The 25,214-nt window shown below is 47.8% G+C and overlaps 2 protein-coding genes across 4 annotated transcripts; both read right to left on the bottom strand.

Annotated features, from left to right (window-relative positions):
* Nucleotides 1-1,974: 1,974 nt before the first annotated feature.
* On the bottom strand, nucleotides 1,975-7,472 carry gja2 (gap junction protein, alpha 2). The gene is made up of 3 exons (XM_007894961.2): nucleotides 7,395-7,472; nucleotides 6,788-6,893; nucleotides 1,975-3,102 (listed from the first exon to the last, which is right to left on the bottom strand). Exon 3 carries the CDS (start codon nucleotides 3,083-3,085, stop codon nucleotides 2,051-2,053), a length of 1,035 nt encoding a protein of 344 aa, XP_007893152.1. The 5' UTR covers nucleotides 3,086-3,102; nucleotides 6,788-6,893; nucleotides 7,395-7,472; the 3' UTR covers nucleotides 1,975-2,050.
* Nucleotides 7,473-10,287: 2,815 nt separating this feature from the next.
* On the bottom strand, nucleotides 10,288-15,555 carry gjb1a (gap junction protein beta 1a). 3 transcript variants are annotated; one of them, XM_007894095.2, is made up of 3 exons: nucleotides 14,455-15,555; nucleotides 10,843-10,891; nucleotides 10,288-10,450 (listed from the first exon to the last, which is right to left on the bottom strand). In XM_007894095.2, the coding sequence occupies exons 1-2, from the start codon at nucleotides 15,170-15,172 to the stop codon at nucleotides 10,887-10,889; spliced, it is 723 nt and encodes a 240-aa protein (XP_007892286.1). In that variant the 5' UTR covers nucleotides 15,173-15,555; the 3' UTR covers nucleotides 10,288-10,450; nucleotides 10,843-10,886. The 3 variants fall into 3 exon arrangements, with proteins under 3 accessions (XP_007892286.1, XP_007892284.1, XP_007892285.1); XM_007894093.2 differs by lacking the exon at nucleotides 10,843-10,891; XM_007894094.2 differs by lacking the exon at nucleotides 10,288-10,450 and having other exon boundaries at nucleotides 10,789-10,891.
* Between the last annotated feature and the right edge of the window lie 9,659 nt (nucleotides 15,556-25,214).

Below are 25,214 nucleotides of genomic sequence, written 5' to 3' on the forward strand. Positions count from 1 at the left end.
TAAGATAGGTTGATGGTTTCTCAAGTTGTTTCAGTTTTGCTGTACACTGCATTGAATATTTTTCATTTGAGTTTTTAATAACCAAAAAAAAAAGACTTTTTAAAAAAAATGGATGAGGTGGATTATAAATCCTGAGGCTTGAACACTGACTGCTCCTCGTGGGAACAGAAACTGAGAGAGCTTCCTTTCTCCTGGGACATTCTCTGTATTTTCCATTTCTGTTTAAATCGATCCTGAGAGGGAAGGGAAGGGGGAGTCCATCAATGATCCCGTTTTACTGCTGTGGCCACACACACTGCGTCGATCTTCAAAAGTCGTGTTTGGCGGACGGTATCCGTCTGTTACTTGGGGAAGAAACTAACGCGTACAGGGGAGAGGTAGAATGAATGTGTGTGTACGTGAGTGAGTGTGAGTGCTTGTGAGTATGTGAGTGAATGTGCAAAAGAGGTAAGGGTTAAAGGAGTGGACCTGAATGTTACTGACCGAGGTCGAGGTGGTTCATATTCTGTCCTTGTTCTCTGGGGTGGTTGTGTGAGAGAGAGAGAGAGAGAGAAAGGATATTGTCTTCTGTGTATCTGTGTAGTGTATATGATTCTGTCTCTGTGAGCTAGATCAGTCTGAAATTAGTCTGTTCAAACAAAAAAAAATACAAAAATAAATATTTGCGCACAGTATTCGATTGGTGACCTACGGTTTGCCAAGTTTAAACAATACAAAAAGGGTTTTTTTTAGAAAAAAGTGTTTTAAAAAAAAAATGTTAAAAGGTGGTGATGAAAAGCTGGCACAATGGATGGACCTGATGTTACAAAGGACTGGTTTTAAAAGCTGCTTCACCCCCATCACCCATCGTCCCCGTACTGCCCATCCTGACAGCAGTTCAGTTTTAGATCATTTCCAGAAGTGTACTCGTTTTGTTTCTGGATACCACGTGAAAATAAAACGGAAAATGATTTGCGTGTCTCAACCTGGTGGAGAGTTTTTAAAGCTGTTCAATGTGGTCCAGGATTCCACAGCAACTCTTAATTGTGTCTTTTGGGGAGAGTGCAAGTCTCTCTGTGGCACATGTGCAGTGGGGGTGGGGATTGGGGGGGGGGGGGGCAGAGACAATTCAGAATACACCCCACACACACACACACATACCCACAAAACTCTCATCACCCACTGCACCACCCCTCGCACCTGCGACATTATTGGAAAAAAAACAGCCAGAGATAGATCAGAGAATTGCGGGGGTTAAACTGAATAACGATCCATCAGGACTTGTCTGACAGCCACGCCCTGATGTCTCGCTCGTCAAATGCAGAAAGTTAAATACAGTAATTGAATCCTGCCTTTTGTGGTTTTATGTATTTATACCGAGCTGCCTGTTTGTGCAGTGGAAATTAACCCCTCAAAATACACAGCAATTCATTCCTGGCAATGACACTTTGCTCTATATACATACATACATATATATATATTTCTATTTGTGGACTTTATAAATAGTTTTCATTTGCTCCGAGGGTCTGGAGCTGACAGAATGTGCACTGCTGTGAGACCTGCGCTGTAGCTTTCTCAGAAGAATTGGGTGTGGGGGGGGGGGAGAAATCCATTAACTGGGTGGGGGGGCGTTCAGCACCCACTGATCTGGCCCTGGAAAATATAACACAATCAAAGGCACCTATTGTATGGGGTGAGCTTTCCCAAGAGGAGATGCAGCCAGACCGCTCTGCTACAAAAAACAGTCACTACGCTTCAAAAGTTATTACTTGTTGACATGATGTAACGCCCTATAACAATGCGGGTTCCGTTTCCCCCGAGAGGGTTTACTTCTGTACCTCTTTTCTCTGCTGCGCCTCACTCGGGATTGTTAACCCGCTGTGTACGGCCCCAAACCCCTGTCCGTCCAGCGCCTTGGGACGTCGTCCCCACGCGAAGGGCTCCGGGTAACTGTCCTTGTTGTTGAACGGTCGGGTGATCGAGGAAACATGGTCCACCGGTCTGTCCTCCGCTTAAGAGTCAATATGCGGGCGGGCTCTCCCTGCCCACCGTTGTAACCTTTCCCACGGCCTCAGATGGCCAGATCACCCGAGTGGGCGTGTTTGCTCTGTTTGCTGCCCTCGCTGACGCCGCAGGGATCCGCGGTGGGCTCCGGGCGCCTCTCGTCCAGTCTCTCCGTCGCGTAATTGTCCCGGTTTTGCCGGGCGGCCACCGCTTTGCCGCCGTAAGGGTGGCAGAGGGAGCCCGAATCAGTCGGGGGGTCGAGGCTGAACCTGGAATCCCCCTTGTACAGCTGCGGCCCCCTGTGACTGGCGAAGTAGGGGTAGGCGGGGGCGCAAGGAGCGATCTTCTCCACCGAACTTCTGGCCCTGCGCTCGCTCTCCAGGGACGCGGCAGCCTGTCTCGCCAGCACCCGCTCCCTGCAAGCCTTGTAGCCCAGGTGACACATTTCAATCAGGTTGAGGAGCAGGGACAGGCAGGCCATGGAGAGCATGAAGAGGATGAAGATGGTCTTCTCTGTCGGTCGAGATATGTAACAGTCCACAGTGTTGCCGCACGGCCAGTGGTTGCATTTGTAGAGAGGTTTGAGCTCAAAGCCGTACAGGTAATACTGACCCAAGATGAACCCCACTTCGAACAGGGTCTTGAAGATGATGTGGAGGATGTAGGTCCTCAAGAGCGCCCCTTGCAGTCTGAGCTTGCCCCGCTCGTCCTGGAGGGTGAGGTTAGGGGTCTTGACGTTCTGCCCGGTTGGCCCCTGGCTCTCCCTCACGCTCTCCCTCAGACGCCTCTTCTCCTCCTGGCGCAGGATGTGCAGGATGTGTCCCAGGTAGACCAAGGTTGGGGTGGACACGAAGACGATCTGCAGGACCCAGAAACGGATGTGGGAGATGGGGAAAGTCCTGTCGTAGCAGACATTCTGGCAGCCCGGCTGCTTGGTGTTGCAGGTGAAGAAGCTTTGCTCGTCCCCCCACACCTTCTCGGTGGCCGCCCCCAACACCAGGATACGGAAAATGAACAGCGTCGTCAGCCACACCTTCCCCACCACCGTCGAGTGTTCCTGGGCGCTGTCCAGCAGCTTCTCCAACAAGTTCCAGTCTCCCATATTTCCCGGCTTTTAACCTGTCGAGGAAAATAATAATAATAATCTTTGCATTCGAGACAGTGCCGTATCACGTCTTCAAGACGTCTCAAAGCGCTTCACAGAATATACTGTAAAGTGAATTGACTATATTTTGTGGGCAAAACGCAGCAGCCAATTGCGCACAGCAGCGTCCCACAAACAGCCGTGGATTAAGTGAAATGATTATTACCCCCAGAAAAGCGATCCACCAATCGACTAACAACCGGGTTCCTACTTACTGTTGGGTAAACAGAGGCGTGCGGAGTAAGGAAACCTGCCCTAACCACTACGCTACAGGACTCCTTCAGCAACACAGTGATGGGTTTCTGAGTGTGGCTGACCAAGACCAAGAGAGGAGAGAAAAAACAGCTGAAAGGTTAGTTGGCACTTTAACCAAAATTGTGGAAAAAAATGTATGTTTCAAAATAAAAGCGTGAATGCGGTCAGGGTAATCGGAGTTGGAGGACAGCTGCCGGATAGTTAGTGCCTGAGGTGCAGAGAGATAAGAGGTCTTACCCTGAACAGAACCTGAGCAAAATCCATTCCAGGGACAATCAGAGCAAGCGATCTCGAGTGATTGGGAACAGAGACCCAGTCGTGAGGGGCTTAAGCGAGCTGAAAGCATTCACTGCGGATTCCCGCAACACGTTTTGGTTAAGCTCAGATAAGTCACTCACGTATCGAAGCTGACATGTCGTGAAATGGCTTTGTATCGACAATGCAATGTTACCCTGAGCCATAGGGGATTCTGCGCTGCTCTGCTCTCCTGATGGGCACAGCAGTGTCTCACAAACAGTCATGGATTGAGTGATCCCCAATTTTTTGGGGGGAGGGCTTACTATTCCCGGAAAGCAATCCGCCAATCGACCAACAACCGGGTTCCTGCTTACTGCTAGGTAAACAGAGGCGTGTGGAGAAAGGAAAGTTGCCTAAGGTTTTGCGTCTACAAAACTGCTTCTTGATAAGAAAGGACGGCAATTAGAGCCACACGTCTGCGAAGCGAGAGATCAGTCACTAACTGGAGAAAGCGCGGCCCTCGGTGATCGATTTACAACAAAGGAAGGATTATGTGGTTGGAATCACAAAGGCCAACATGACTCGGTCACAATGTTCCGCTGCCCTCGTTCTGCCTTCGAGCGTCGCACAGACACAACATTCATCGCCTCCCGGGCACCCTGTGCACCCCTCCTGTTAACAACATCTCCCTTCATGTCACGTGAACCGTCACCCAGGCCACATGACACTGAGAAGGAATTGATTACTCCTGACCAGCTCCACCAAGGCTTCCGAGGCTAAGTCGCCTCGTCAGTACAATGCAAGAAAGTAAGAAACTGCTTACATTTCGTTACATTTCCAATCCCCAAATACTCCCCCCCTCCCCCCCACCCCTCCCACACCCCCAAAAGAAACAAATAATTTCTCACATATACAATGGGATATTTCAGGTGGACGTTAAAGATTCCGGCGATGTTAATGGAAAGGAGAAGAGAGTTTCTCACAATATCCTGGATCAACAATCCGTCCAAGATATACTGTCTGTTCGCTTGCGGATGCCATTGGATGAGATAAAATGAAGATGCTGGGAGAAATAAGCGTGAAGCCAGGAAAGTCTGGAGGTTCTGACGGAAGGTGTGGACTCCCAGCAATGTTAGGGGCTGCTCTAGTCTGGTCTTAGACCCACAACAAGAAGGCACGGGTTCAATGTTAAAAAGCCTGGAGCTGATAGAAAAATTGATTCTCCCCTGTGAGCAGTGAACCAACTCCCAAGGGAAACAGCCAATTCTGCCCAAAGTCACTCTTTCTGAATGAACTGAGTAAGGATTTGGCTTGGACCATCTTGTTTACCTCTCCAGCTGGAGGAGGAAGGGGTGGAGGGAGGGTGGGGGGTGGGGGTATGGGGAGAGCCAAGGGAGGAATTGCCTGTCAGAAGTAAGTCGGAAACGGAAAAGCAAAAGGTCCAAAATAGTTTCAAATAAACTTTAAAAATAAGCACAATGGGACCTATGGTGGATGTGAAAGATGCCTCCACATTGTCCGTGAAAAGAGGGAAATGTCGTGAGGCGGACAATAAGGCAGATGGACAATAAATGGAACTCTGCCCTGTTTGCCTGTCGTATGTTGCCTCTTTCCCTGCCTCTGGCCGGTGGATCGAGGTTCAGACAGTTTCCTTTCCAGCCGCTCTTCAGCACAATGACCAGGAAGGGAAGTTTCCAGCTTGTGTCCTGGGGGACACATGAGAATATCAGCCCTGAGACAATGGAGAGAATCAGCCACTCCAACAGCAGAGCTAAACATAGGAACAGGGAGAGGCCATTCAGCCCCTCGAGCCAGTTCTGCCATTCTACAAGATCATGGCTGATCTGTACCTCAACCCCAGTTACCGATAAGAACATAAGAATTTACTGATAAGTACAAAGGAAGACCAAGGTCCATCTAGTTCGTCTTCCACCATCCTGGCAGTTGCTTGACATGTCAAGACTGGGGGTTATTAATGCATAATAATAATAATCCTCGCATTTGATAGAGCGCCTTATCACGTTGTTGTTATATCGCTAAGCGCTTCATAGTATATACTGTAAAATGGAGTGACTGTATTTTTGTGGGCGAAACGCAGCAGCCAGTTGCACAAGGCAATGTCCCACAAACAGTCGTGTGGAGTGAGTGACCAGTTTTTCTCTGAGGGGTTGTTGACCAGGACACCAGGAAGAGAGCCAGAGAAACTCCCTACTTCATTATTTTTGTCTTGGGACTGACAGATAGGACGGTTGTTTGAGGTCCTGAGTGTCGCTGTGTTTCTGATTCATTTCCCAGTCAGGCAGTGAGATTAGCATCTCCTCACAATTGCCATCATCAGCCCCCTTCAGCCCTGCTCTGAACTCCGTTTTGAGAGCGTTTATTGTTCTGCAAAATGGTTCATAGTAAACGTTAAAAAATGAGTCACGTTACTGCAAAGCACTGCTCGCATTTGCTGTCGCCCAGCTCTCCTGTTCGCCCCCACCAACGCCTCCTGTCCTGAGCGACCGCCCAACAGTCAGACATCAAGTCCTTAACTTCCTTCAACTGAACGTCAAATATAAACCACCCTATCCTGCTCGGCTCATACCAGGAACTGCCAACCATCGGCTCTGAATCTATCGACCTCATTCATTTTGTGTGAGCCTCAGCTCTCTCTCCCTCGCTGTGACCAAATCCACATTGGCCCCGTTGCCTCACTCCAGGCAAGGTCAAAGTGGAAGGTCTTCAGACGGACCTTGAAAGAGGCAATGGAGGTTAAGGGGGTCTGGGATGGAGGTCCACAGGGTGGGGGAAGGCCCCTGGGTGGGTGACGTGGAGCTGGTCAGTGCCCACTGAGCAGAGGGAGTGGACAGATTGGTAGCATTTTAGTGGGTCGCAGAGGAAACCGAGGCTCTCAAACTCATCTAAATACAAGTTCTCTGATAGAGCCAGACCGTCCCCCTCCCCCCACATCCCCCCCCCCCATCTAAACTCCACGTCGCCGTGAAATGACCCTTTAAGATCATTAACCATTTATAAAATATCCCCAACAAAGTGTGTGTAAAGTGTGTGACCACAGCCTGTACCAGATATCACAGAGCAACAAAGTTAATGGGAGAGACGGAAGACGACAGCAATAACCTGGAGATCACATCAACCACAAGAGATCAGAGAGAAGCCAACACCAACCTCTTCACTCCTTCACACATTTCTTTGCCTTCCGAACCCTCGCCACGATGTTGGGGGCAATCTGCCAGACATTTCTCCAAAGTATCACCACGCCACTTGTCTTGAACTTAGGAAAATAAAGTTATGAGTTTCTTTGCTTTCCCAAAACACAAACATACATGGATACACACACACAAGAGATACACACACACACGGATACACACACACATACAGATCCATGCACTTAAATACACTCATGCGCTCAAACGTACACACTCCTCCAGTCCAAACACTGACCATTGAGTGTTGACCAATTTAGTACAATCTCTAGTTCATCTGATCTGGCGTCTTAATTTAGAGTCTGGCTTTTAAAGACACACACATACATACTTACACAGACATACAGATACACGCACATACATATATACATACAGACATATACACAGAGACACACACAAGTGCCAATATAGAGGCACAGACACACATACACAGTCAGAGAGAGAGACATCCACACACACACACACAAATACACATACACAGACAGACATCCACACAACCGCACACGCACACATACACATACAGAGACACACACACCCACACACACATACACACAAGTACCAATACAGACCTGGTCCCAGCTGTTTGGGTCGGTTTGTTTGAGTCTTTGAAACCGAGTCTTTCGACGGCAAGTTGTGCGTGTGTTGGGGGGGGGATTGCGAGTGACAGTGGCACCAGCCAATGGCTGTAAATCGAGCCGGGGGTCGGGAACTTTTCTAAATATAACCAGAGTCTGTGTTACTGATGGGGAGGGATTTGTGCTGTGGTATCAGCCCGTCAGCCTGTCAGTCGGTCAGTCAATCAATGTCTGGGCTGGAATGTGCTCTAGAGACTGACCCATGGGGCTTCTGTCTGTGTGTCTCTGGCTTTGTGTGTGTCTTTCTTTCCCCCTCTCCCCCCAACTCAGAAGTAGGGTGAAGTAGGAGGGTGGTGGGGGGGTGGGGGGGGAGGTTGGTCTCTGCGTCTGTGTGTGTGTGTGTGTGTATAATAAGAATAAGAATACTCCTTACATTTGATATAGTGCCTTATCACGTCTTCGAGACGTCTCAAAGCACATTGACTCTCAGAGTGTACACACCAGTCTGGGTTTGTGGGACACCTCAATCCCCTTTGTTGGAGGCCAGCGAGCGCTCCTGTCCTTTGCTCGGATTGTTTGCTTAGTCGACTCGATTGTCATTTGGAGGAATTCTCAGGGTCTATTTCTGTCTTTAGTTGGGGTCCAGCACATTCCAGTGTATTCCTCTTAAACAGGGAATATCTTACCCACAGAGATCTTAAAGGGACCACGTTCCTCATGTTTCTCGACAGCTTGGGCTCAGCTGGAGTCGTGTGAGGTGTTTGTCTGGGTCCTATTTGCACTCGATAAAGTCACGCTTTCAAAAGGTTTTTCTTACAACTGGAATAAATGAATGGACACAGAATACTTTTGTTCACCTAGAATAGTAAAAGAACAGCAACAACAGCAACTTGCATTTTATATACAGTGCCTCAAATGTCTCAAAGCATTTTACAGAGATAGAACTGGAGACGGGGTAGAGGTGAGTGTGTGAGTGGGGTGGGGTGGGGGGTGGGTGGGGGGGTACGATGGAGATTACTAAAGGTGCAGTCATTGATAAGAAATGTATATAACTTACCTACGTATAGTGAAAAGCAAAAAAAAAGGGAGTTTTCAGGAGAGGAGAAGAAAAATGTGTTTTATGCATGTTAAAAAAATACTTTTTATTTTTAAAGTGAATCTGTAATTTCACTGAAAGAGTCTCAGGAAAGTCTCAAAGTCAACTTTATTCGACTTAGTTCCGCACAGATATTACACAGTTTCCAGCCAAACAATATTCAAGTAGCATCTGAATAAAACTATTTTACTTGCATTGAATCGAAGTTCTACCTTTCTCTCTCTCTCTCACACACAGACACATCTCTAGATTACTGCTTGTTACACACTTGTTCACACGAGCACGCTGAGTTTACTCGATTAATAGTTAGCAACAAAATGTCACGGAATTTTGAAATTAGTGAATGTAGAGAGACAGCACCACGTGGCGGGTGGAGATTTAGGATCTAACTTTGGTTTATCTTAAAGGGTTTCTGCGAGGAGATTTGAACTCACATGAGCGCGAGGTCACATAAAAAAACACTTAAGTAATTGAGAGTTGATGTACGTTTTCAGCTCTGCTTCAAAGAAGCAGGGAATTGGGATGAGAGAAGATGGCTCCTATAGGGAAAAGCTGTCACCAGCATAGGTTCAAAGGCCCAAATGGCCTCCTTCAGTCTGTAATTTCTATCTATTTACTCTTTCCTTTCGCTCAGCAGTAGGCAAATTCAAGTAATGGGAGAGGCCACATATCTATAATAATCCTTGTATTTGATATAATGCCTTGTCAAGTCTTCCGGACGGCTCAAAGCGCTTCACAGGATACACTGTAAAGTGAATTGACTCGGGTCCTCTCGCTTGCGAGGCGAGTGCTCTAACCAATACGCTACAGGACTCCACAATACATTACAGCACTCCACGGATGCAAGCTTTGAAACTTGGACACACACACACACACAAACACACGCGCACACACGCACAGACACACAAAATCCAATCAACATGAACAACTGGGCAAGATAAAACAGATAAAACTCAACCGATGGTTTAACCCGACTCCCAGTGCCAGTTAACCTTTTGTCACTTGCTGCGATTTACTGTTGTTGCTCGCGCTCCCACAGAACTGAACCATTAAACCATTAATTTCAAAAGTTTATTCTCTCCAGTGACAACACCAGAACCGACCACGACTCAAAAAAGTTTTAACAAAACTTGGTGAAGGACCAAATTCGTCCTCAAACCATCAAACTCAAACTTTTAATCCAAACCGATTTACTGAAAAATGACAGTGCGATTTAATAATAATCCTCGCATTTGATACAGCGCCTCATCACATCTTCAAGACGTCTCAAAGCGCTTAACAAGATATACTGTAAAGTGAATTGACTGTATTTTGTGGGCGATTTAATTAATGATTTGTTGCTGTCACATGAACGAATCCTGCCAGAAAGGAGGTGATGTGGGTGGGGAATGAGGAGGGTGTTGATGGGGGTCGTACGTCAATTAGAGATGGAGAAAGCCTCAGGGTCACTCTATAGAGGAGGAAGAGATGGGACTTGTAGTGTCCAATAGAAGAAGTCATGAAGAAGACATCTTGGGTGTTACCAGATTCAGTCTAGTTCTCCAGGAACCTCCATCAGAAGAAGCTATGAGGACAACTATTAGTTGACTGAATGCCTCGGGTGTCGATTCAAGGAATCTGATGTCCAAATCCGTTGGTTATTGATAATGGAGGCGTTTGATGCCAATCAGAGAAACAGTCTATGGCTGATGGGGAAAATCTTGAGCACTGACCTGGGTAGTGAGTCAGAGGAACCTGAATTGTCTGATGAGAAACAAGGAGTGTTGACTTTCAACGTCAACCCAAGATACTTTCAAGCGTCTCACAGAAGAAACCCTTGTGATGTTGACAAGAGGCCCTGGGAGTGGTTGGGAGGTGAGTCTGGAGTTGGTGAGGGGCAATGCTGAGCTGCCTTTGTGAATCCTGGCGTTCCCATCACCATCAATCCTGCAGCTTTGGAGGAGTCTTCAGGCATCTGCAATAGTAGGACACTTTATCTTTTTTTGGAGGCTAGTATTGTGTGGTTGGGTAGAGATTAGAGTTTGTAGCGCAGGATTCGGCGGTGTTAAATTCTCTTTTACTGGTTTCGGTAGTTTAGAGTTTGGTAGTGAAGGGATGACAGAACTATTTAGAACAGTCGCGGGCCGCCAGTAATTACTGTCGCATGTTGTGTGTAGTGACTCTGTATTTCTAGGCAAACACGGCAGCTCATTTATACGCAACAAGCATCTAAAAAACAGACATGAGGTGAAGCCACCAGTTTAACAGGAAGATTGTTGGCCAGGACACTGAGAGAAACTTCCTTCTCTTTTCCATCTGAACCAGCAGTCAGGGCCTTGGTTTAACATTTCATGCAAAGGACAGTACCTTCGATAATGCAGCAAGCTCCCCCCGAGCACTTCATTGGAGCATCAGCCTAGATGAACATTGAGGTATGTTTAGACACTGCACAGCGAACACAGTATACACTGGGCGTGTGGTACATCCAGGCATCGAGGCTCCTGGTGTCTCAGTAACCTTTGGAAAGGCTTGGCAGAGAGGCGGTGGACTTCCTGCGCTGCGCAGTTTGGTGACATGGTTGGTGACCTGCTGACCCTAGAGCACTGACCAGCAGCCGTGCTGTATTACCTCTCATTATAACCCGGGGTCTGTGTTTATGGACCTAAACGCGATATACCAGGGGTCTGACTGTATTCAGCATCCACCACAAAGAGACAGGTCATTCAAGATGTACCGAGCGCCAATCAGACCGACTCCCTGTTATTTGGGGAGATAATAATTTAGTTAACGTTAAGCCGGAGTTTCTCGGGCGATGATAAATCAGCACAGACGCCCAGCCAGCACCGGGGCCTCGCACGATCATTTAAAAAAATTGCAATCGTTTATTTTTTTTTCAATTTTCCAAATACAACATCGAAGAGTCAACAGTCAACAACCCCCAACTTTAGGTGGGATGGGATAGGGTGGGATTCGATGGGGTGTGATGGGATAGGGTCAGGCGGGATAGGATGGGATAGGTTGGGGTGGGATAGGGAGGGGTGGGATTCGATGGGGTGGGATACGATGGGGTGAGGTGGAATAGGGTGGTGAGGGGTGGGATAGGGTGGGGTGGGTGAGGAGAGGCTAAGGTTTGAGTGTAAGAGTCTCGTAAAGAGTCAGCAGGTAATGACACCTTATCACTTACAGACGTACATATCTAAAAGTCAATCAATACCTTTAAAACAGACAATGACAAACGTACATGCAGATACTCGAATGAACAGAGATATGGAGAGTTGGGAAGGTAAGATGCAGGGACTAAAGTCAAAAGCAGCTCCTCCCCCCCCCCACCTCGACCCCCAACTTCCCCCATCGTTGGGTATTCAGTGACGGAACCAAAGTGAGATGCCCTCGATGTTAAACACATTCGAGGGAGAGGGGGAATGGGGGATGGACATGGAGCAGCAACCTTGAGCTAGTGAAGGACAAGTGAGGTCAAGAACTCAGTCATATATGTGCTCAGTTGTGGTATAAACAGGAACCTCCACTGTCTGAGGATCTAAACATCTCCCATTTAGGGTGTAACACAGTCTGTCAAAAATCCATCCCAGCACAGGAGGCCGCCTGACATTACAGCTCATTGTGATGTCGAATTAAATTATTTTTTCCAATGCAAAAGTCTAAAGTTCACTTCACTTGGATGTGAAAGGGCAGCCATGAGGGATCGTGGTCTCCCAAGCCTCCATTCCTCTCTTCAGACACACAAAAACACGCTATAAACAGGACAACGAGGGGTTAAAGCGTCAATGAAGAATGCGTGCGGATTGTGAGCCAGATATTTCTGCATGTGAATACTATAGTAATACTAACAACTCTTTAGTGGGAATACCATTCGGTCTTCCAAATTTCCTGGAACAAAAATATTCCTGTTTTCTCCTTGTTTCCTCTGCCAAGCAAATCCACACAGCACTGCTGCATAATAATTATAATGACAATCCTCGCATTTGATACAGCACCTTATCCCGCGCTCGGGTACGTCTCAAAGCGCTTCACAGAATATACTGTAAAGTGAATTGACTGTGTATTTTGTGGGCAAAATGCAGAGCCAATTGCACACAGCAGCGTCCCACAGACAGTCGTGGATTAAGTGACCAAATTTTATTTTGTGAAGGGATTATTACCCATGGAAAGCGATCCGCCAATCAACTAACATCCGGGTTCCTACTTACTGCTACGTAAACAGAGGCGTGTGGAGTAAGGAAACTTGTCTAAGGTTCTGCCCCGCCCAGGAATCAAACCCGGGTCCTCTCGCTTGTGAGGCGAGTGCTCTAACCACTGAGTTGTTGATAAGTTGTTATGCAACCGAGGCACATGGTGAGTATAACACGCGTGAAGCCTCTGAAATTGTCCAAAGACTTTAGTGGAGACATTCCATCAGGCTCTGGCTTCTTCTATATTCTGAACTGGCCTGTGAATGTGTGTCAGCATATCTGGCTTGCAATCCAAAATCCAAGCCTCCCTCTCTCCCTCCCTCCATCACATTTTCCCATTTGAGCAACGCTGGTCAACAGTTTACCTGCTATTCTCCATTTATAGCTAATTAGCATCCAGTTGACCAAAGAGGCATGGCAGTGGTTTAGTTAGTTAAGCAGAGATTTTTCTAAAAAAATACGATATAGGAAACAAAGGAAGAATTTGTTTTACACACAGAGGGTTATGAGGATGTGTAAAAAGTGGTTGGGGAGAAAAAAGTCAGGGAACTAACAAGTCAGCTCTTACAGAGAGCCAATGAGTCCAATGGCCCTCCTTCAGTGCTAAAATAATTCTATAATGCTCTACAATTCTATATTATCCCATTTTCTTCTCAGTTAAATGCCAGGAAACCAATGCCATAGCCCAGTCACTCTTCTGGAGGGTGGGAGTAAGTGGAGGGGGGAAGAAAGGTCTGCAAACCAAGAAGGCGTTCAAGTAACTCCACACTCACACACCTTGAAGTCACAGGTGTACGTACAAGCTGAGGCGACAAACTAGACAACACAACATACAACAACAACAACAACAACAGTCTGTTCCCCACCGTCTACCTTCCTACGTGAAATCAGGAAATATATGGCGGTAAAGCTTTCAGTCACAGTGTGGTAGCAAATGTTCCCCTGTTCCTTCTCCCCCTAGATTTTTTGGGGGTTCGGTCAATTTTCAATCCCAAAATTTAATTTGGTTTAATTTCGGTTCATAAACAAACTAACGGAGGTTTACGCAGTGGCGGTGGGGGAGGGCAATCCGTACATTTTAAAACCCCAAACTATTGGGACAGATTCCGCCCCCACCCCCACAAAGAAGTAAACACTGATGTCTATGGGTGTGTTTGTTATGGAGTTACACTGAAGACCGTTACAACACGAGTGGTGGGTAAACAGTCCTTGTCCCAGTGAGCTGCATGTCACAGTGAAACTGGTAAAAGAGCAGAGCGCGAGGTGATTAAGGCAGGTTTGGATCTGGGGGATGTGACTGAGCTTATATTTCTTTTCGACCGTGCCTTCGACCACCCTCCTACCCCTACCCTCCCTCCCTCCTGATCCTGACTCCCAGCTCGGGTCCGAATCACTGACTGTCCAGCGCCTTGGGAAGTCCTCCCGATCTGGAGGGGAGCTGCGTGATGTAAATGTTGTTGTTGTTGTTTTACACACACAATAGTCAGAGCAAAGTGGAGGTGGAGCCATTTAAGTTGAACGGGTCCAATAGGAACAGGCAAGGGCTTGCTTACACAATGGGGTGGGTGGGGAGCGAGTGGGTGGTGGGGGGGGGTTGGGGGAGGGTGGAGGGGAAGGGGGTGGGGGAGGAGGATGGGGGCACTGTCCCTTTAATATCAAGAGGTTCTGCACATATTTTGGTCAATGGCATCTTTCTTAATACCGTTCATTCTGTGGTTTTTCAGATAAGTGGCGCTGTGATCGGACAGAAAATCGTTTATGTCGCTGGCCTTGAACTGTGCAAACTTACGTCCGTAAAAGGTACTTTTGCCCGGCCGAGGCTCGTCTTTCTGAAACTGTCTCAGACAAGCCTTGAAGATCAGGTAGCCCGCCTCGGCGATGTTGAGCAGCACACAAACACCGGACACCACCAGCATGAAGATGGTGAAGATGGTCTTCTCGGTGGGTCTGGACACGAAGCAGTCCACGGTGTTGGGGCACGGCGGAGCGTCGCACTTGACCAAGCGGATCATCCTGAAGCCGGGGTAGATGAGATAGAATATGTAGAGGAACGCCGCCTCGAAGATGACCCTGAAGATCACGCTGATCACGTACGTCCACCACAAGGAGCCTGTGATGTGCACCTTCCTCCTCGCCAAGTGCTCGATGTCCTTCTCGCCCACAGACTGACCCGACAGCTGCTTGAGCCGAAAGAGCTTCTTGTCCACATGGTGTTTGTGAGCCACATGCATGGCCACCAGTAGGGCGGGCGTGGACACCATGATCAGCTGCAGGGACCACAGCCTGACGTGGGAGATGGGGAAGAACTGGTCGTAGCAGACACTGTTGCAGCCCGGCTGTTGGGTGTTGCACGTGAAGCCCGTCTTCTCGTCTCCCCAGACGCTTTCCGCAGCCACCACCAGCACCATGATCCTGAAGATGAACAGCACAGAGAGCCAGATCCTGCCGATGCCAGTGGAGTGCCTGTTCACCCCGATCAGAACCGCATAGAAGCCCTGCCAGTTCATCTCCCCTCGAAGTCTGGAAGGAACGCCAACAGCTAGAAATCAAGTCTCTCCGTCTCTCGGTTCTTCCGTGTCAGCATCAACCCAGCGCCTTTTTCTGACTGCCGATCATATGGCCTGCGACGTTCTACATATAACATCCCCACCACAAGGATTCCTTTTATTTCGCTAACAAAACAGTATTCAGTTCCGACCCCTTCATGCCCACCTACACCAGATAAAGGAATCTGTGTACTGAAGTCACAGAAGCAGCATGCGCCCATTATCCATTGTTTTCTCTCTCTCTCTCTCTAACCCACGTTCCCCTTTCTCCACCGCATGAATGTACCGTGTTTTGAGGGAAATGAACACTCTAATTAAACAATTTCTCCTCCTTCTTTCTCCCCCCACCCGCCACCCTCCCCCAATCCTATTCCTTATCCAATGCTTCTGGTAATTGCATTCTTCGTTTGCGAGCAATCCCAGGAGAACCAAAGTTTTCTTGAACACATTTCGAACTTCTAAGACAAAAAAAAAAGTACACACACACACACACACGCGTATATATAAAATGAATAATTTTTTTGAATATCTTCTCATTTTGTTCAGCTGCTCGGCACAAAATCAAATCTCCTGCGGGGGTCAGAACACAGTTTTTGCGCTTGTGGAATAAAATAAATAAAAATTGCAAAGATGAAAGTGGTGGATCGGGCGGCAGTGGAGAAAGGGACCTTCCCCACAACACACCTCGCGATTGTGTCCTTTCACTCACAACCGTGGAACCCAAGGAAGAAAATTCAGCCGTTTAATATTTAAGATGATTTAAGAATTTGCCTGCAAACTCAGTCACTATAATAATAATAATCCTTCCATTTGACATAGCACCTTGAGTGATAAATACTTCACAGAATATACTGTACAGTGGGTTGACTGTGTATTTTGTGGGCGAAACATGGCAGCCAATTGCACACAGTCGTGTCCCACAGATAGTCGTGGGTTGAGTGACCAAAAGGGGCTTCGGTTTAACGTGTCATTTGAAGGATGGCACCTCCGACAATGCAGTGCTCCCCCACAGCACTGCACTGGAGTGTTTAGTCTAGATGATGAGTACAAAGACTCAATGTGGGTCTTGAACCCACAACCTTCTGACTCAGCGGTGAGAATGATCACAGTACTAACTGAGTTAAGCTGATACCTCACTGAAATTGGCCGTCAGATACTGATAACCAAGACTCTGCTCGTCCCCAAATATTCAGCCACTAACACTTGACAGTGAATATCTGTGGAGCCTTTGATGTTATAGGCGCGATGATCAAGGATCATCATAAGGAGAGCATTATGTGAGTGAGCTCAGTGCTTGCAGCGATGGTAAACACTCGGCATGTGATGTGAGTGTGAGAGGTCGTTTTGTTTGCCTGTGGGAAGCTGTGCTCCCATTTGATGCATTTAAAATCTTCCTCAGAGTCGCCTTCAGTTGCTGCCGATGTGGGAATGTGATGGTGGGGAGGGACGGCGGCGAGGCAGAAAATATCATTCCAACACATTGTGTACAAGTCAGGCTACAGACATAGCCAAACGCTAAGGTATAATGATAATAACAATCCTGGGATTTGATATAGCACGTTATCACATCGTTGAGATGTCTCAAAGCGCTTCACAGGATATACTGTATTTATATTTTCTTTATTAAAGTGGATCGCCCACAAAATACCAGTCAATTCACTTTACAGCATATCTTGTGAAGCGCTTTGAGACGTCTCAACAACGTGATAAGGCGCTGTATCAAATGCCAGGATTATTATTATTATATAAGAAAGTGCTGATGCTGTAATGTGGGGATGGCTGGAGAGGTTCTCTGGGAGCGTGAGACGAACCCTTTTTTTGGTCTGAACCTCAATCGTGCAAACTGAATTATTTTCATTAAAACAGATCGTTGCTTAACGCCTTCCGTTCCACCACAGGACCCCCCCGCAATGTTGACCTTTCACCGTCACCCGTCGGCAGCAGAAGGGCGCGGTTGACGAGAACCTGAGTCACTGCGACCGTCAAAGGTCTTGCGTGGGAGGCCGCAGAAGATGCCCCGATGGGGCGGTCTCTCACTCGCTGCCGTCAATGCAACGACTGACGTCAAGGCCGAGCGAGGACTGTGATGCTGAATGTCATCCTCTATTCACTTTGCCAAGTTGCGTCGCGAGTGGTGGCCACAGAGCGTTGGGAGACACTGTTGCTATTGTCAGGAAACACACCTACACACACTCTCTGTCGTCGGTCCCAGCCCTTGCTGGAAAGTTCAAGACACAGTCTTGTGGCTCACTCACTGCTGCTCTGGTGTATCAACAGCAAAGGGCAGCTCTACACACACACACACACACACACCTCCCAGCCAACAGCTCTGTTGTGGTCAACAGTATAAATACAAGTTCCATGCCACTGCGAAGGTTATAATAATAATAATCCTCGCATTTGATACGGCGCCTTCTCACTTGGTTGAGACGTCTCAAAGCGCTTCACAGGATATACTGTAAAATATATATTGTAATATTTAGATTTAACAATACACTGCAAGCTAAATACAGAGCTGCACCCTGTGCTCTGTACTGCGCTCCAGGCTCCAGTTTGTGATATTAAGAGTGTAGGAGGCACGGAGAGTGATTTTCACAAAGCCACCAAACCGGCGTTCGGTAATTTGTCCGTCCTGAACCCCAACGGGATTCTTCTCAGAGGTTACCAGAGATTGCTCGTTGGATTATACCGTATAAAAATCCTGATGTAGGGAATCAGGTTCTTTTTTGGCCCGGGTTCAAGCCGGTGGATGTGCAATAGGCACACGAAGCCACAAGGCGGCATTCAATGTCACCGTCCATGTCGCCCCCTCTCACCCTTCACCCAGAACGGGGTCTTACTGGCGGTTTTACTGCAGCTGGAGCCCGGTCTGCGAAGGGGAAACTCGTCTCCGAGCGTCCGATGCATCCAGCGGCGGAAGAATGTGACTCATTCTATGGCGTATTGATCAGAAAGATTGCAACTAGTAAATAAATAATTAGGTCAGTGTCACCTGGCTCAGTATTGGGGGGAGGGGGGGGCTCTCGTCTCCGAGTCAAAGGTTGTGGTTTCATGTCCCACAATCAGGACTTTGAGATCCTAGTCTAGGCTGACGTTACAGCACAGGGGCTGGGGCTACATTTATGGAGGTGTCATCCTTCACCTGCCCGTCCTTCAGATGAGACGTTAAACCGATGCCCCGTCTGTGCCTGTTCAGGTGAACGATAAAGATTCCGTGGGCGCTATTCGAAAAGACAAGGGAGTTTCTCTCTCTCTCTCCCAGTTTCCTGGCCAACAATCCCCCCAAATAAAATTGGTCGCTCGCTCCACGGCTGTTCGTGGAACAAATGCACACGGTCGCTCCTGTGAAGCGCTTTGAGAAGTCCTTCCAACGTGATAAGGCGCTGTACCAAATGCAAGGATTATTATTAACATACAGTCACTAGACTGTACCCTAAATCCTGTAAAGCGTTTTGAGACGTTTGGATGTCTACTTCCCACCCCCTATGTTTTGGAAAATGTCACACAGAAGAATTCCGAATCCCGAAATTCCACCCAGTGTCAGTCTGTGAGGCCACTTTGCGGTAAAATACGAGACCCTGTAAAACTGGGGCCAAATTCTCAAACTGAGTCTTGAGCTTCTTTAAGAACAGAGGAAACCCAGACTCCAAATTAAGACTCAAATTCAAGAATTTTCTGCAATTCTAAGCCGTCATGGTTGAAGATTAATAGCATTGCTATTGCTATTGTTATTGCTATTATGATTATTATTAATTATTATTATTAACGCTGGCTTTTACTCCCTAGCCAGAATAATGGTCAAATCAAAGGTGCAATTTTTTAAAATAAAAAAACAAGTCACCACTTGTAGTGGATCAGAGAAGAGAATCCATTAGAGTTTGTGCTTCTCTGACTTCTTGTTTATAGGTTTAAACCATATGTTTCGGAAGATTCTAGAGAGAAGAGCGCACATCGCAACCCCCGGAGTCTCGGGATTTCACTTGTGCCTTCAGAAAGCACCACTTTGTCTGGGGATACAGTGCATAGTTTGGGACACGACATGTCAAAGTGACTGCCTGCCAGGATGGTGGAAGGCAAACTGGATGGACTTTGGTCTTCTTTCGCCAACAGATTCTGATGTCCTTAAAATAATTCCCCTCAAAGTTAAACCCATGTAACTCCCTCTCTCTCAGCCAAGTCTGGATGACGCAACCTCCTTACTCTATTGCAACGGCCGGTCAGAGAATCGGTCGGTCAAAAATGACATCAGCGCGTGAACACTGGAGCAGAACGTTCCTACACTCAGAAGCACGGTCCTGAACAGGGCAGCCACGTTAACCCGAGGAACCTTCTTAGTTAAGTTTGATACGGTGGAGCAGGAAGAGAGAGCACAGGCAGGGAAACATCTCCACCATCTGTAATGCATTAACAGGCATATTTTAAAAGCTTCCTGTCTCCAAAGTTTCTCGCCAGACAAATGAAAAGCCACTTGAAACTCGCTGATGGGAGAAGAAATGCCAGACACCAAATAGCTGATGCAATACTGACTCAGTGAATGAATTTCATAGCTGGATGCCTTAGCTCTCACTAAACAGTCACCTCTTCAAAAGCATGTTCGTGAGGATTTTTTTAAAAAAAAATAGAGGGTTTTGAAGGCAGCGAGAGGAGGGAGGGGAGGCCTCAGGGCAACCAATAACGCAAAGTTTCCTTCAAAACCGTGCGCTCCCTCCGCTCAGGGGTCTCGGTCCTGCGCCATGTCCTCTCCCTACTAACCCCACCATCAGGGTCAGGCCTTCAGCCTCTCTGCCCCCACCCTTTGGAACTGCGACTCACAGTCCCTTGGTCTCGCTCGCTCATTTGCCTCCTTCAAGGCCTGTTTCAAGATCCTCCTCTTCGACCACGTCTTCGGTCACCCTCCTACTCCCACCCTTCCTGCCCTCCACCCCTCCTGATCCCAACCCTCAGGTCGGGTGAAATTCCTTGACTGCCCAGCGCCTTGGGACGTCCTCCCGACGTGAAAGGCACCGTGTAAATGTCCTTTGTTGTGGCTGTTGTTGTTGAAACTCAAATACTGCAGCTACTTTCAGCGGCGTTCGAGGATATCAGTTCCATCCAGGCAATAAAACACGCCCGAGACAGAGAAACAAGCGGATTTGGGCCGCTTTTACAGCGCGATTGGAGAGCAGTGAAAAAGCACTCGGTCGACCTTCATTCACAAAATGACCCGCTAACTTCAGAGCTGAGCTGACAATGGAGCTAAACAAGGCGGACAAGAATAAGCCAGTTGTTGTCAATTCCGGTCCCAGTGAATGGTCAGAGCGGCTCAGCCAACAACACCAGCACGCGCTGATACACGCAATGCCGAGTTACATAACACTGGCACAAGGCCCGGCCTCCAAACATCTGGATGGGCTCAGCCAGCAGGAACACACAAAGCACCGCTCTGATCCCTAGTTAACAGGACCCTCCCAATCCACTGTGAACTCCCTCCCACTCCCGTCCTCTGTACAGCAGCAGGACCCTCACTCTCCAATCGGCTGATCCACTTGGCAACTAAAAAAATACACATAAATCCATAATTCCCCGAGAGTTTCTTCTGATGCCCTGGCCAACAAATCCCCCAAATAAAATGTGGTCACTCACTCCACGGCTGTTTGTGTGACACTGCTGTGCGCAACTGGCTGCCCCCAAAATATACAGTCAAGTCTCTTTACAGTATATCCTGTGAAGCTCTTTGAGACGTCTCAACAATGTGATAGAGCGCTGTATCAAACACAAGGATTATTTGATATTACTAATTCCTGCTATGAAATGAGTTGGCCTCCACTTTGCTCCCCTCCCCCTCCACGTGGCAATACAATCTATTGTTTCATATTCAACTCAGATTTTCCCAGATACACCTGTTGCTGTAGTGTAAGAATTCAGTTCAATGTAATAATAATATGTCAAGGAACCCAGACGACATTGTGACATTTAATGCATTGTCACTGAGTGGGTTGCTATTCAGTGAATATTATTTACCTTATTATTTTCTCACGTTATTTGGTTGGATCAGGTACTTTACCAGCCGCTGTTTCCACTGCAGAGGGATACTGGCTCCAACTTTAGGCGAGACTTTAAACAAGACAAAAATATTCTTAGGTTTTTTAAAAGAATAGAAATCTCAAATCGCACACACATTCATCATAAACATGGACAAATCACTCAAACAAATCACTACATAATTACACAAGGGGAACCCAACGACACGTGCCACAGAGAGCGTGGGTACAGATCAGCTCACAACTCAAGCCGGGGTTCAATGAGATCAACATATCTCACTTGTGGCTGTTTCCACTGGTTGGTAAGTCTGTAACCAGGGGGTCACAAATATAAGATAGCGAGTCGGAGATCTAACGGAGAATTTAAGATGAACTATTTCACCCAAGAGGGCAGTGAGAGTGTGGAACTCACTGCCTAATGAAATAGATAGTGTAGATGTATTCAAATTGGATACTCTTAACCCTGGTGAAGGGTTTCCGCTTTTATCAGACACCCAACTGACTAAAATAAGAGGAAGCCAGACCTCGACATGAGGGAGAGGGGAAGTGAAGGTTGTGAGAGAGAGTAAGCGATGGAGGAGGGAGACTTGTGTGGAGTATAAACACTGGATGGACTGGTTAGGCTGAATGGCCTCTTTGGGTGCTGTACCTTCTTTGTAAAATCTTTGCAAAAGCTGTGTCAGCCGATGACTCTGGGAACCTTGGCACCATTTGGTAATTCCCTCGGGACACATCTGCTTTACACATGGTTGGCACAAACTGCAACAGGATTTAGTCAACGGGATCGATGCTAAACGAGGCCACTGATAACTCCACTGACCGCAAGAACTCACCACAACAAGTGTCCGAGTGTGTTGCAATGCCGGCCTCCACCAGCCTCTGGGAAAGCTTGCTTCCTCTCCTGGAGATGATAGTTACATCTTATCATTATTATTATGGATTTCCACGGAGCAACACACACACACAAACAGCCCATTTGCCCCAACCAATCCAACCCAGTATTTATAATAACCCTCTCATTTGATATAGCGCCTTATCATGTCTTCGGGGCGTCTCAAAGCGCTTCACAGAATATATTGTAAAGTGTAGTGACTGTTTATTTTGTGGGCGAAACGCAGCAGCCAATTGCGCACAGCAGCGTCCCCACAAACAGTCGTGGATTGAATGACCCAATTGTCATTATTATTTTTAAGGGATTATTAGCCCCCGGGAAAAGCCATCCGATTTATCCACAAAACTTAAATTTATTTTAAGACAAAATGGTTCCACAATCTCAGACTGGGTGGAAAACCCAAATAAACAATCACTACACTTTACAGTAAAACCCAGTGAAGCGCTTTGAAATGTTTTCCCGACATGAAAGGTATTATTACTAATAAAGTGAAAATTCTCTGGAGTACCTCACAATCCCGATTTTTCCCCTGTCGCTGAAGAGCTCCACCACCATCCTGTCCGAATCCGGGTAAAACCTCGCAAAGAAAGTTCTGTTTTCCACAGTATTCCTGAACCAGCCGACCACCAGCCTGGACCAGACCCGACCCCCCAGCGGAGAAACCTGCCCCGGGGGGGGGGGGGATTGAAACAGACCCTATCATTGATCTTGTTGTTGAACAAGGCAACAGAAATCTGATACGAGAACCAACGTGACATCTTGATAGCGATCAAAATCAAAGCGCTCCACAGGTTACACAATACTATTCCGTGCATTTGATACGAGATCACGTCTTCCAGACGTCTCAAAGCGCTTCACAGAATATACTGTAAAGTGCAGTGACCCTGTACTTTGTGGGCGAAACGCGGCAGCCAATTGCGCACAGCAGCGTCCCGCACAAACAGCCGTGGATTGAGTGACCAGGTTTGTTTAAGAATAATCTGAGGGCCGATTATCTGCAGTTCCGCCCCCAACATACAGGTCCCCAACGAAACCAAAATCTAAAAAAACTGTCCCTTACCTAACACTTTTTAAGATATTGTAAAAACAAGGCGTCTTTACAACAACAACGTCGCCATTTAATACAGCGCCTCTCACATTGGGAGGATGCCTCCAAGCGCTTCACCGCACGTGCGAGCTAAAGTGTAGTGACTGTGTGAATTCACACGCTGTAAAACCCACACGCAATGCTTTCCTAAGACTCGCAGCTTAGCGACTCACTCCCTCTCTCTCACTCACATTTGCTAAAGACACGAGCAGGGCTTGCTGGGGCAGGGCACGGAGTGCTGGATTAAGATATTTTAGGGAATCGAACGGGAGGCAAACAGAGAATCCGTAGTCCACGCACAGCAATTCCAACATAACCGGGCCGGCTTCCTCTGCTAAACAGAAAAAAAGAGTCAACGGTTTTATTTGTCGATGGATTCATCTGCGGCTCAGATGAACAGACGACTCACTGAGAGAAACACTAATTGTATTGTTAAGAGTATCTCGTGCGCTCTCTCCTTCACGTTTTCAAGACTGAGGTGGATAGATGTGTGTTAGGTCAGGGAATCAAGGGATATGGGGCAAAGGCGGGTAATTGGAGTTGAGTGCAGATCAGTCATGACATTGTAGAATGGCGGAACAGGTCTCCTCCTGTTTGTATCCCACTATAGCCCCCCATGTAAATGGGATGACTTAGAGATCATTAAGACATATAGTGGTTTATGAACAGCATTTTACACTATGCCTCAAACGACACACTGCTTCACACTTTGGCTGCCGAGTTTTCCAGCTGACCTTCGGCGTAGTCTGTGTCCGTGTCGTCTCCAGTGGCCGCTTTGAGTACCACAACGCAGACCACACGAGCCCTGTACCACAGACTGGTGTCCGGGAGCCAGGCGCTCACACAGCAGCCGATCGAGGGGAGACAGGCCAACTTGTCACAGCTCCAGGAGCACTCGGCGCTGTGAAAACCATAGACGTAGTGGTTAGCGCGCTCACCTCACAAGCAAAGCGAGAGGCCCCGGGTTTGATTCCCGGGCGGATCAGGCGAAACCTTAGGCAAGTTTCCTTACTCCGCACGCAAGCCTCTGTTTACCCAGCAGTAAGCAGGAACCCGGTTATTAGTGGACTGGCGGATCGCTTTCCAGGGGTAATAATCTCTTCCCCCCCCAAAAAAAATGAAGTCACTCGATCCCCGACTGTTTGTGGAGACGCTGCTGTGCGCAATTGGCTGCCGTGTTTCGCCCACAAAATACACAGTCAATTCACTTTACAATATATTCTATGAAGCGCTTTGAGACGTCTCGACGACGTGATAAGGAGCTATGTCAACTGCAAGGATTATTATTATTATTATTATTAAGTGGGGTGGCATCAGCATTGAGCGGGTGGGTGGAAGATTCTCCAATGGACTCACTTTAATTCCCTCATCAGCGCTGGCAGGTCGCGGCCACAATGCTGGATGTAAAAATGTTGTGGGTCGATCACGTGGCTGACCCTAACCTCCAGCTCCTGCCACGGGCAGTACTGGAATTTGGGGACGTCAGGAAGTCGCTCCATCGTTTGATTGTTAATTGGCGTTTCTGAGGGAAGGCTGTTCGGTGTCTGACTCAACGTGTAATACGGACCATTAGAACACTGGGGAGCGACGGCCCCGGTAACCACCTGCTCACACGGCTGAGCCCAGGCCGACTCCCTGAACGACTCATCCGGGCTCAAAGGTTCTTGCGACGAGGAGACATCACCGGTCGAGGCCCAGACATGCCCCCCGCTCTCCCTTTTCTCACTGATTTTGATGTCGCCCCGGGTGTCCCAATCGGACACCGAGGATAAAGAGAACTCAAAGGTGTCCCAGACCTCGTGTTCCGAGCGGGCAACGCGGGTCAGGCCCTCACTCGGTTTCTGTTTGCTCAGGACAGGACAGTCGTCCTCCAGGGCTGGGCTTGTCCTCGCAGATGTCCCAACGGACAATAACCGTTCGTCTTTGGCTACGTTCCTGCCGTCAGGCGGCTGTGAACACAGAGCTTCGTTGGGGGCAGTGTCTGTCTTGGCTGATTGGCTGTTG

Source organism: Callorhinchus milii, unplaced genomic scaffold (genome assembly GCF_018977255.1).
Source record: "Callorhinchus milii isolate IMCB2004 unplaced genomic scaffold, IMCB_Cmil_1.0 Scaffold15, whole genome shotgun sequence".
In the NCBI taxonomy this organism is placed as follows: Eukaryota; Metazoa; Chordata; class Chondrichthyes; order Chimaeriformes; family Callorhinchidae; genus Callorhinchus; species Callorhinchus milii.

Bases quoted from the DNA above. Each gene is read 5' to 3' on its own strand.
- gja2 (XM_007894961.2), bottom strand. From the start codon at position 3,085: ATGGGAGACTGGAACTTGTTGGAGAAGCTGCTGGACAGCGCCCAGGAA.
- gjb1a (XM_007894093.2), bottom strand. From the start codon at position 15,172: ATGAACTGGCAGGGCTTCTATGCGGTTCTGATCGGGGTGAACAGGCAC.